General features: G+C 37.1%; 1 protein-coding gene across 1 annotated transcript in view; it reads left to right on the top strand.

Annotated features, from left to right (window-relative positions):
• LOC140234698 (neurobeachin-like) overlaps nucleotides 1-13,238 on the top strand; it is a 421,843-nt gene that overhangs the window by 143,654 nt on the left and 264,951 nt on the right. Inside the window, 2 exon segments of the mRNA XM_072314734.1 lie at nucleotides 5,817-5,935; nucleotides 9,054-9,180. Coding sequence (XP_072170835.1) covers nucleotides 5,817-5,935; nucleotides 9,054-9,180 — 246 coding nt within the window.

Genomic DNA, 13,238 nt, shown 5'->3' with positions numbered 1-13,238 from the left:
ATTTGTAATGCATCTGCAATGTTTTTGGCATTAATTTAACTCTTTTCCCACAGAAACACAAAACAAATACATCAGTGGCTTTGCCAGGATAAATCAAACATATAAAAAACATATTTTTCAAAAGAGAAGACATCTCTTCCTGCAAATGCAAGAAAGTCAAGTTTCTGTAATTTTACCATCAGACTGGTTCAAACATTGATTGTGATTTTTAGCTATTTGCAGATTGCCTCCACCCTATGGGTCACAAAGCTATTTTTGGAAGCCAATATATCTTGCTGTTGCATTTTGAGACTTATAACCTTTTGTCAGCAGCATGATAGATATGCAGTTAGATAAATTATGGCAACATTCTCTCTCCTGTTGATCAAAACCTCCAAGAATATGATAGTTTATTCTTTTTTTTTTCAGTAATCTTTATTTGATTTCTATAATTTCATATGATAAATATTCATCTTGAATGTATGCACACAATATACAATCAACAATAATTGATCAACAAAAAAAGCAGTCGGCGTGTAACCCGGAACTCATTCAACATTCAGCTGACATTTGTACAACAAATTTACATGCAACTACACAAAAGAGAGAGAAAAAGCCCTCCCTGCCAACCCCCTTACTTCCCCCCCCCCCCCATGTACATGTAGTTTTAGAGTCCCCGCTCACTTCCCAATCATAGAACTGAATAAACATCCCAATTTATACAACCCCCTCCCTCCCCTCCCAACACACACACACTTGTGGATATTGAAAAGGTGTGGTGGGAAATTTGGCTTGCTGGAGTGTAGATTCTTAGCTTTCATGTCTGTTGTAGACAGATACAATGTCCAACTTACAAATGTACAATCAAAATGTCATATTTTCCAGACAAAAAGAAACCCATCAATGCCAAATGTAACTGAGTGATGCTGTAAGCTTTCGAAACAAAGAAAGGAATGTGAGGAATTCTTCAGTTCTCATTTCTGTATTCTAATGTACTACACACAACAATTTCATGCTTGTTACAATGGTACAGTAAGCATCATGGGGGTACAGCTTTATTGGATGCACAGGCTGAATAAACGGTTCAAATGCATGTTATACTTACCTGATAATTGAGTAGGCTTTTTGTTTGAATGGGTAGACACATTTATAGTTTCATGCAGAAATTAAATGGGTGTAAATATAATTTCTGACGAAACTCTGAGGTGCTGAGTGGTGATAAAACGCTTGGTTTTATGTTTTAACATGTTGAATGTGCAGTGTGCAATTATTTTGCTGCATCACTACAAAGTAAACATGTACCCGGTATATGCATTTATGCATGCCATGTACAAACCTTTGCACCAGCACTACATACTACACAAACTGTACAGATAGTGACACACCAATCACTACAGTGTCTAGCTAGCTTGGGAGAAAAACAATCACGGATGAGCCAACTCCACTAAGACTCTAACTTTTCTTTGTTTGTTTGTTTGTTTTATTTCCGTCATAAACATACATACAGATATAAAAGACAACATATACAGTACAGGGAAAATGATACATCATGCATAAAAATGAAGCATACATACATAGCAAATGAATAATGTGACACATCATCGATATACAAAAAAAAAAAATGAAGAAATAGAATGTACAGTAGGATTATATAGAGAGATAACGGCTGGATAGCCCATAATCAGCTGCACTTTTCTGGTGCCGCTGGTCTTCCATGGGGACCAGTTATAAAGGGTTATGGAAAAGAAAAAAAAAAGAATAGAAGATTACATAATTCTTCAGGCCATTTGTGGAATGATTAACTTTTGGTCACCATTAAACCTACACATAGTAAGGTGACCTGCACAAATTTTGAGAAGTCGTCAAGTTCTTTAGTAGGAACGACCCAGGGATCAGTTGCAAAGAAGTATGTTTTTATTCATCATTTTCCTTGAAAGCATTTTGTGAAAAATTGGGGTTTTTTTTGTGAAGGATGTTCAACTTCAGTGTTTACAAATGTCTGAGAGATGAGTTGTGGCTGTATTGACATACCATGCTATGTATTTGATTCAGGTAGGTGTATCATGTATGTGTTAGATATGTAACATAAATGTACCGGTATCATGCTCACCAGAAAATAATGTACACTGTTTAAATTGGGTAAGAAATACTCTGTTCACTACTACCCAATCATGCAGAGGCTACTATACAAAGTGCCACCACTTCACACAATCAGGTGGACTTTCAGGAGTGTTTGAGAAAAAGGACTTCTGCCCTTCCACCTTATCACTTGTCACTGTAAGTTTATGGTATGTTGCATCGACGATGAAGCTTGCTCTATTGCTATTGTACTTTGCAGAGTCTATCATAGAGCGAAGAGGGATATAGATTGATGTTCTTTTAATCATCCCAATAAGACACTTTATGCGGCTCATTAAAGGCAGGGCTGTCATTATAGCGCCGCTGATTTCCCATTAATTGCATGGGCCTTCAGTCTCGCTATCGATCACACTTCAGAGCTTTAGGTAGTCATTCTTGTCTGCCCATTTCTTCTTCTTTTTTTTTTTCACATCTTCACTCATCCTATACCCCAGTTTGATAGAAGGCAAATTCTCTACCGTGTCATCTGTGGTGTATGCCTGTATCATGTGTGTGTGTGGGGATGTGTGTGTTTCTCTAAACATCTCCTTGGCATGAGGCGAAATTCAGCTTTGTCAAGAGAGAAATCAAATGCGGCCGGCGCATCTTATTTGAGGGGGAATGATAGCGTAGAGTTGTGAGATTCATAATAGGTGTTGTTGATCTAAGGTTCTCATTGAAGCCTCAGATATCAGCAGTGAGTTTTTGTGTTTTGGAGGTATGTTATCCATTAAAAGGGATGGCTAGTAACTGATCAGTGGGAATCAGTGGGAATGCTGGGGGATGATTGTTCCAATTCTTGTGGGATTCATTTAAGAGTACATTATATATCTATTGTTGTGTGAAAATTATTTGCTTCAGAACGGTCTCATATCCAAATAATGTGCCCCCATCACTGTACAGACATGCTAACCTGGAAACATTAAATTGCACATCACTTGAATATGAGACCGTTCCGGAGCAAATAATTTTCACACAACAATAGATGTAAAATGTACTCTTAAATGAATCCCACACGGATTGGAACAATCATCCCCCAGCATTCCCACTGATTCCCATTGATCAGTTACTAGCCATTCCCTTTAACAATGGATGTATATATATATATATATATATATATATATATATATATATATATATATATATATATGTCAGAAAAATGTCTGAGAGAAAGTCTGGGATGAAAAGACAGTGACAACAAAAGTTAATAGTAGACTGGCAGAACAGTCTGTTGCTGGATTTTTTGTGTGTGTGTGATTGTGTACGATGATATTGTATTTGGTATGAAGAGCAACTATCCCCTTGTACTTTCTCTTTCGTAGCTTTTGCTACTCAAACTGATATGTCCTTAAAGATTCTCTTCCAATATGAATGACAGTTTCTGAATGCTACAGTAATTAGAATGCTTTTCTACTGATTGGTTGTTGCCTTGGGTGATCATGGAAAATGTGATTGGCAGGTTGGCAGGCCATTGATGTATTGAAAACGAAAGTGGGGCTAAAGCCATATGTATGCAGCTTATTGTGCTGCTGCTACTACTGCTACTATTACTACTACTACTTGTACTAATTGTATGTTTAGTAAAACTACAATTGTAATCATTTTGTCTTTGAGGAAAGTTTACACAGTTTTATTTCTTTAAACTTATGAACCCAATTAATTAAAAATCTTGTGGTTATAACTAGATATTGTATGCACACATATGAGTTTTTGCACAGCTTGATATAATTTGATAGGTTAATTGGTATGCTTCTTTTTCTTTCTTTACTACTTGATCTATTACATGTGACATGAAATTTACACATAACTGAGTCTACAGAATAAAATGTCAAACAGTAGTAATATACATGTGTTTTATGTCAAAGGCTGTCATCTTTATTCTATGATGTCTGACCTACTTCAGTCACACACATAATTAACATTTATGTGCAACATAGGATGGCTGGAATATAGTAGGTCAACTAATCATTTGTCATTGATTAGAGTAGAGGAATATTAAGGGTGCTGTAGGTAATGGAAAAAGAAAAAGTATTGGCACCTTTTGATTTTAAATAATATGATCCACATCAAGATTTTTAGTGTGTTACTAGTATCATGTAGGGTACTGATGAAAGGTTATAATTTTACTGTCAAATGCAGAATAACTTATGTATTGCTAATTGTGTTTGTTGTATGTGTAAGCTTTGATTAAAACAAAGCATTGTTAGGTTTAATGTAAAAAGCAAACAGCTTTTTTTTTTTCCATCACACACAGTCAGAATCATATGTGAATCATTTAGAATCTACATAAATTGATTATCATGTTTGTTTTGAATGTGAATATACATTGTACATGTATATTTTGAACAAGACCATGGACTCACGTGTGCCTCTGTTTATGAGTGTGTTGTTGTTTTTTTTTATGTGTGTATGGAAATTGTAGATGTAAACATCAATTGCAACATTAAGTATTGCTCTGTATAGATATTTAGATCCTGGGCGGGACATATTTTGTTATTGTTGTTGTTGTTGTTGTTGTTGTTGTCATAGAATAATCTAACACAGCCACTGATGAAGCACTTCAATAGTTACGTTCAGACGGGAGCCCTTAACCTCGAAGTTAGGAAACTTTGAGGTTAGAGCTTGTAGTTAGGGACCGTGAAGACGCACTCGTAGTTAGCAAACCTCGAGGTTTGCTCGATGTTTCGAGCCACGAGAAATCTTATGGTTAGCTCTCTAACCACGAGCCGCGGGGGGTCCCCACTCGTAGTTAAGCACCGTGTGGACACAAAAAACAACGAACTCGAAGTTAAGAGTGACCTCGCCGTAAACTCCAGCCCCCACAATTTCCCTCTGCTTCCGGGTCAACCTCCCAAACGTACACCACAAATACACTACACGTTAAAAACCTATGACGCACGACACAACAACTTTTCTTCCCATGCGCTTGATCTCTGAAACTGAACACGTCGAACTCGCTACTGTATTCTGTATTCTTCTCCGACGCTTAAAAAAAAAAAATGTTTTCGACGAATATCTTCATAAAGGCATAAAGTCATCAGTGCAGTGCAATCTCTGCATACCATGACAGAGAAAAAGAGTACCTGTAAGCGAGTCCGACAGCGTTGGACTAAAGAATAAATAGACGCCTTGTTAGCAGTGTGGGCTGAAACTTCGGGTTTTGTGGTTTTAACATCCAGTAGGACCCACTCGTAGTTACGGGGGGGGCAGAAGCTTAACCTCGAGGATTCGTAACCTCGAGGTTAAGATTCGTCGTGTGGACACACGTCGTAGTTAGGGGGCAAGAGCTAAACCTGGAGGTTTCCTAACCTCGAGGTTAGGGCCTGCCGTCTGAACGTAACTAATGCTTCTGCACAAGCAACGACAAGACCAAGGGCTTTAAGCCTCTTCCACAGGACTAGGCAAGAAAGATAGCTTGCTTTCCCTATTAGGGGCATAGTTACTGCTCTTCAACACTGACCTCATGATTAGGAGCCTGCAGTCTTATCCACAGAGCTACGTGTACAACGACTCAAGGCAGTAAGAAAAGAAAAAGGAGGAGGAACACGCAACATCCACAGTTTCCTCCCCAAAAGTCGATGAACAGTAGCAGCTGCTTGTAGTTGTGACAAGATCAGGTCCTGAAGAATGTAATGTCATGCTTTCCCTTCCTCCCATTCCCCAACTCTCCATCTTTACTTCTATCTTACCCTTCCTCCCTTTTTTTTTTCTCCGTGCAGGCTATCGCATTGCCTCCCATCGCCCGCTGGCCATACCAGAACGGATTCACTTTCTCTACCTGGTTTCGGGTGGAGCCTGTCAACACGAATATTGAGCGGGACAAGCCGTATCTATACTGGTAAGGGGAGTGACATCCTTGTTACTGCGAGACCTCCCACTGAAACTGGTTATGAATGAGACATGTCATTTGTAACATTAGAACTGAGAATGCTCTCCTTCATCTTGATAGGATGGTAGAATGCATCAGTCATAACTCTGTGCCTCTCTGTGGAGCAAGTGAGCATCATTAATTGTTAGTCCTTACATCATAGCAGTTAGTCTTGTACACAGGGTAAAATTCTGTTCCACATTCAAGTTAACAAAAGTAACTACATTAAAGTCAAACAAATAGAACAGTGACATTTTCATTGAAATTTGACCCTAAACAATGTTAAAATTTGGGAATTGTGAAGTTTCTTGTATTCAGAGAAGAGGGATATTGACCACAGTATAATGTGCAAATTAGGCAATCTTGAGGATGATGTTGTTTCCTCACAAATCTTCCATTTCTAGCACACAAGAGTTTTCATTTTGATAGGATTTTAAGAATTCATCGCAGTCACATCAATTGGATCCAAAATTATAACAAGTAAGCAATACTGAAGGAAAGGGATCAGAGTCACTGAATTATTGGTGAAAGAATTATTTTGTGATACTGGAAAGAGACAAATATTATTCTTTTTTTTGAATTTGTTTATTTTTATTATCATTTTTTTTTTTTTTTTTTGTGAGGCAATGATAAGACTTTGCCCAAACTTTGCAGGGACCATTGTTATGGATAGAGTATGTATTCAAATGGTTTGGGTGGGTCCTATTGGGGTCCAAATCATGTGAGCCCTCGATACACTCTCGATACACTTCATAGATCTCATTTTCCTGAATCCGGAAGCAATTCAACTAAGTCATATTATATTCTGACACTTAAAGAAGTAAAATGCATGATCAGATTTTCAGCAAACTGGGCATGCAGAAATCTGTTCTGTGATAGGGAATACAAAATTGTTCAAACTGTTCAGGTATAGCCCCATGGGGGAACCAAAGGCAGTCCCTATAGGTGAAAGAGGTGTGAAAATTATACTTTTCCAGATCCAGACACAGGACAAGAATTTTGTATTACACATGTATTTGTATTGCATGCCTAAAGCTTAAGATTATAAGTTGCTTAAAGCCACATTGTAATGTATTTGGATAGTGTGAGAAGTTAAACATGTTGCTTATGAAGCAGCAGTGGTGGCCAATTGGTGGTAAAAAAAAATTGCTCTTTAATAGGAAATAAGGCAACTTGTTTGAATAGACATTCATGTCTCTCACATTATTAATCCTGGGGTGTTGGAGTGTTCAAACTTATTTGAATTCTACTTGTGTTTCACATTTTGTTGAGAAGCATGATCCTTCAAAGCATTGCTTCTAAGACAAATTGTTGTGGGAAAGATTATTTTCCTGTGCATATCCAAATGTTTGTGAATTCTTGTATTCTCTGAGCTCTTTCCAATTGCTTGTATAGACCCATCACTTTGTAGAGCCTTTCTATGAAGAAAGTGTATAACAATTTTATTCTCATGACCTTAGAGCTCTGAAAATGTAGAGATTCTTTTTATTAATTCTTTAATTCTCACAATTTTGTAACTACTTATCCTTGCATTCTAATATATTTGAACTCCATAATTCTTTCAGCTTGTTTTTCAGCCGTCAATTCTTTCAATTCTTAGAATTGTTTGTGTTTTGTCAACCTTTTCATTTTTCGCAGGCTTTTTGTTCCTGGTTCTTTAAGCTTCTTTATATGTTTTGTAATGCTTCTATGTTTTATCCTTTTCTGAGTATCCCATTATCAATTAGTTCAAGGATGTGCTAAAAGATACAGTCACTGGAAACTTAATTTTCACTTAAGGTGGCCTCTCACCTGCGCTAAAAGGCTGTCGAGAGTATATATGTGATTAGCTCTCAGAGAACCTAGATATCACTTTCCAAATACTAGGTGCCAATTGTTAAATAAGTCTGTTGCTTCATTGCACTCAGGTACATGTATATGCAGGGAAAGAAAACACCAAAAGACTTGAAAAGATTTTGCAAAACTATTCGCTAGAGGAGACTGAAGAACTAGGTCTGGGATAGTATCTTCATGTTACCTGCTGGATGCTATCTTTAGCTGTATAATTCAATTGACTCTCATGGTGTCTTTTCCTGCCACTGTCAGTTAGGGTCAGATATCCCAGCTTCCCTTTATTTTGCCTTCTTGTTGCAAGCTTTGATTGATGGCTTGGGGAAATGGATGTGAAATAAGTGTTACAGATGGCACATGCAGCTTGCACAAAATGCTTGTCAAAGAAGCATGCTTTCTAATATTTCAAAAATGTTGTTTGTTTGCATATTTTTTAAAAATAAAAGATATATACTTATTATAAACTAAATGGGAATTCCATTGTGAATACATATTCATTTTAACAAAGCAATGAAATTTAAACTTCACATTTGTTAATCTTTTGAGTAAAAATGGGTTAGCATATGAAAGATATCATAGATATTTTTCAATGATAAATTCATGAAAAATGAAACTAGCCTATGTTGTATTACTCAACTAAGTTAGTTCAGTGCATGCAACATCACAATCATTTGACTTGGGCCATTTTTTTTTTCCAGGTATTAGGTGATTAATCAGTTAATGTGTGTTGTATTGTATTATGTGTGATCTCTCTTCGATCTGCTGAAATATTTTAACAATACACTGCATGTGTTGCTTCAGTTTAGCTATCTTCATTAGATGTGACAATAGCAACAAAAACCATCCAAACTTTTTCAGGCAATTTCAAATGAGCATCCGCTAATGACTTAAACTAGATGTGCATAATCACTCACATTATAAAAGTATCAGCATATGTTAACACACACACATACACACAAAAACAGTACAAAAAGATTATTCAGAGCATACACATTTGAGCATCAATACGATAACATTTTTTCTTCCTTTTTATTTTACCTTTTGCTGGCAGGTATTATTTCTTGTTTTGTTTTAAAGACTACTTTACCTACAAAATATCATCAGTTGAGAATGATAAGGGCATTAAGTGCCACTAACCCTATGTAGAACATAGATGTCAATTTATACATTAGATATATACCTGATATGTTTTTATCACTGCAATGCATTTAATATGTGTTGTTGTTTTTTTCGCTGTAACTTTGCAACCAAATTTCAGCTTTAGGACAAGCAAGGGCGTTGGCTACTCAGGTCACTTCATGGGTTCATGTCTGGTCGTGACCTCTGTTAAGGTCAAAGGCAAAGGGTTCCAGCACTGCATCAAGTATGACTTCCAGCCGAGAAAGGTGAGCTGCTGGGAGCATGGTTGCTAATTATACGAAACTTCTTAGCAGTAACATTCATTCACATGTTTTGCCCAAGAACCATTTTTTCTCTATTCATAGATTACTCTGGGGCCATACTAAAGCATCCCTCTTTTTCCTGGAATAGCTGTCATTTTCTTTTCTTTTTTTTTTTCTTTTTTTTTTGATTTGGCACTGTACAGGAACTGTAGGCAATGTTGTCCTATTCCCATTGTTTATTGACTCACACACAAGCAGCAACTTGTCAGGACAGTGACCTCTCCGTTGTGGTCACTAAATGGTGTATATTTCACAGGATATCCCTTAGGTCTGTGTAAGATATGTAAACTATCTATGTAGCTTGAGTAATGCTATAACCCTTGACATACAGAAGTAAGTATACTATGGCTCTGTCATAATGCCAGCAGCTCAAAGTTTGCTTTATCCTGTCAGGTATATGTTTTACAAATGGTGATAATTTGTTTGGGAGCACCAGAATTTATTGCCCTTCTTAAGGATCATAACTTGCTTCTGTTCGACAGGTGCAATATGGTTGTATCCCTTTGCTTTACATTCTTATGCCTCCCTCTTGTGCGAGCGAATATCATACCGACCTGTAAGAGATATGCATAATGTGGCACTGCGGGAAAACCAAGTATCTTTTAAACGAATCAGATACTTTTAGAAAATCCTGGAGTTGACCTGGTGATCTAGGAGATAAACTGATATCAGAAACAGCAGACATACGGTACTTGCATGATTCATGAATACCTTTCAGTAGGCCTATGATGGATGCAGTGAGCTTTAGGGGTAGTTGATGGTAATAAACAGATTTCTGCATCTAGTGAAAAGTGAAATATAATGTCTTCTTCAAGTAGGATATTGTACAGTCCCAACAGTTTATGATCAGAACCTTGTGTAGAAAGTGAGCCATTGTGTCACTTTCATTATTCTGCCTTCTTTACAGCAAGTTTCTTAGTTTGTTTGGTTTCTTCTTTCTTTTTTTTTCATCCTGCACAGCATACCTAGTACAGTGTCTTGTGATGATTGGTTTTGAATATCACTTTTATTGTCAAAATATCACACATACCAGTACGCACCTGGTGTGCTAAACATGTAGGACGGACAGACTGTGTGTCTAGTACTGTTATGGGCATTAGTCTTGTGCATCCAAAAAGAAATTTGATTTCTTACCAATTATTCACCGTAGTTTACGTGGGAACAAGCAGTTTGTTGAGAAAAAGAGAGATTTTCCAGTAAAGTGTACTCAGCAGACATCATTTTGTGTAATAATACAAGCATTTGAAATAGATCAGGCCAGAGAAGTACTAGCAAAGCTCTAGCCATTAAACAGAAAAAGAGGATACCGGGGTATGCCTTTGAGGAAAGAAAAACCAGGTTGGAATATGTTCTTCATGTCTTCAATGTTTTCAATAAGATATAATGACAGCATCAAGCTTGTTCAGTCAGTATTGTATCTGGCCTGCAATCAAGAAGTTCCTGATTTCAAGTCCAGTGATACCAGCCAATTAAACCAATGCTGTTTGTTATTACTCTGTCCCCTTTGTCAACCCATTAAAGCCTAGAGAACTTAGAGAACTTTGCTGCTGAATAATCATTGTGTCATCATCAAATTGGCAACTCGTACTTTCACCGCATGAAGATTAGATGGAGTGGTTAAATTCATTGAATCTGTACAAAATAGGAAAGAAATTTGCTAAAATATGCCAACGTGAGAGAGATACGAGAACTTCAATCTTGTAAGGTGTGTTGCCCATTTAAGAACCAGTTATTGATTTAGCAGTCGAGATTCTCTGGAAAATTCTGCAACCAAAACAATTATGTAAGAGCAACAAACTGCTGAAATGAAAAATGGTATTGTACTCTACCTTATGAAATGCTAACAATAAGCAGCAAAATATGTAAATTTTTAATAAAGAGATGCAGCACCACACCAAAGACACGTGGATTGTGAGGCTCAGTGGGTGGAGAGTGATTGTAATCTGCCCATACATAAAGTGCAAAATGGGGGATCTTTGTACTTCATAATTACACGATCCTATTACAGTCTTTTCAAAGAGTTGGAATTTTAATGAGGTATTTTGTTGTTAATACTTCTTGGGAATTGTGTGAATGACTGTAAAGTTATAGATAGCAGATCGCATCGATCAGACACATCATCTCCGACCAAAAAAGAAAGAAAAAAATTGAGGAGGAGAAAGATGATCCTTTCTTTCCAGTCATATGCAAGTCTCCTAATGTAAACCTAACTCGAGATGTATCATCCCACTAGCCATTTTATCACTTGCTGAATACCATTTGTGGGTGTTTTTTTTTTGTGTGTGTGTGGGAGTGTGTGTTTGTGTGTGGTGTTGTTTTTTTTTTTTTTTTACACACACCTTGCATTCTTTGGTTGTTGCTATGAAAGGTCAAGCTAATTGGCAAGCTGCATGTTTGTCCCAGGTAACTGTAGAAGTGGAATCACATGATGCATCGATACCATATGAAAGCTATCTCTTGGGATTTGTTGGAGAGACGAATGCAGAGTACATGTAATTACATAGAGTGTAATGATTGTCAATCATTTTGCGAAAGTGATACAATATACGTTTTATGTGTGACTGTGTGCGGAGTAATTGCAGAGGATGTCAACAGTTACAGTAAGGCAGGGTGAAGCAAAGTATCTTCCGTATCTAGTAGCAGCTGTTGAATGTCATAACTTACACCATACCTGGCTTTTTCCTTTAGATAATATTTATTTCTACAAACATTCAAGGTTATACGCTTCAAGTCCAGATATTGATCATCATGCTTTTGCTTGGTTTTGAATAGCTGTATGAAGAGTGTTGAAAAAATCTATACAAGAAGGGATATAGTGGTTACAGTCATGAATCTACTGGTCCATAACTTTAACCCACATATTCTAAAATTTGTCTTGGATAGGTGAAAGATGCACTATGGAAAAACGTTTAATCGTCCCAAAAGATTTCATGTGTTGAAATTGGGTTTGAGGATATTGCATGTGACTTGAGATGCACAGAATGTAGATTTCATAGAATGTGAATGCTTGGGAAAAGCATAGAAATATAGGAAAAGAAGTTAGGTTCAAAAGGTTAGAGGAGGGGGTATTTGGGGTATTCCCAAGCAAGGTCTTTGTCACATAGAATTCTGTTGAAGTTGATAGTACCTGCTCTAGCAGAGCTCTCCCTGGTGGAATTTCGAGGAGAAGTCATTGCGTTGGAATTGATACTAATTGCCTGAGTGGGAGAGTGCCACAAAGCAAAGCGGTCACGTTATTAAAATCTCCAGTTACGTCTGGACTGTTAAAAATAGTCAGAATGAATGAATTAGAGCTGTTAGGGGGACGGGGGTTAGGGGACAAGAGGGAGAAGCAGAGGTTTAATGTTACTTTTTAGGTTCTGAGGTTGTGAGACATGAACAGATATTAGTAAGTAACTGCCATTCAGCAGTGGAAGACTGCTATCATGCTTTACTGCTTGCTATTACATTATTCCTAATGATGCATTTCTTGCAGTTTCCGTGCCTAACCTGTGAAAACATGACATTTTTCTTCACTTTTGGTAGCAAAGAAGTTTATCACAACATACAATTTTCTTTGCCCATCTACGTATGCTTTTTTTCCAATGCCTATATTAAAGTTGTGAAATGAAATGATATGGAATAGACCCTATGGCAAGAGGAAAGTTCTAATAAGTAGGATTATCTTGTGTATTAATATGACATTGGGTTGATATTGCCTGTAAACAAACAAACAAACCAAACAAACAAACACATAAACAAACAAAGAACAAGCCTGAGTGGCCCTTACACAAATCATATATTTTTCATGCCTCTGCCCCAAAGGATGCTGGAAGCATTGTGTTTATTTTTGATTGTCCATCTGTCTGCTTGGTTATCAATCTGTCTGTCTCAGATCTTGTTATCACAACCTAATGAAACAACAACATTAAATGGATTTTCCTTGGTCCTTGGCCCAAGAATACCATACTACTGTACATGGCAAATATTTGGTGAGGTGTTTTTTTGAAGAATTTCGCAGG

This window comes from Diadema setosum, chromosome 11 (assembly GCF_964275005.1).
Source record: "Diadema setosum chromosome 11, eeDiaSeto1, whole genome shotgun sequence".
Taxonomy (NCBI): Eukaryota; Metazoa; Echinodermata; class Echinoidea; order Diadematoida; family Diadematidae; genus Diadema; species Diadema setosum.
This window is presented reverse-complemented; position numbering and strand designations above follow the sequence as displayed.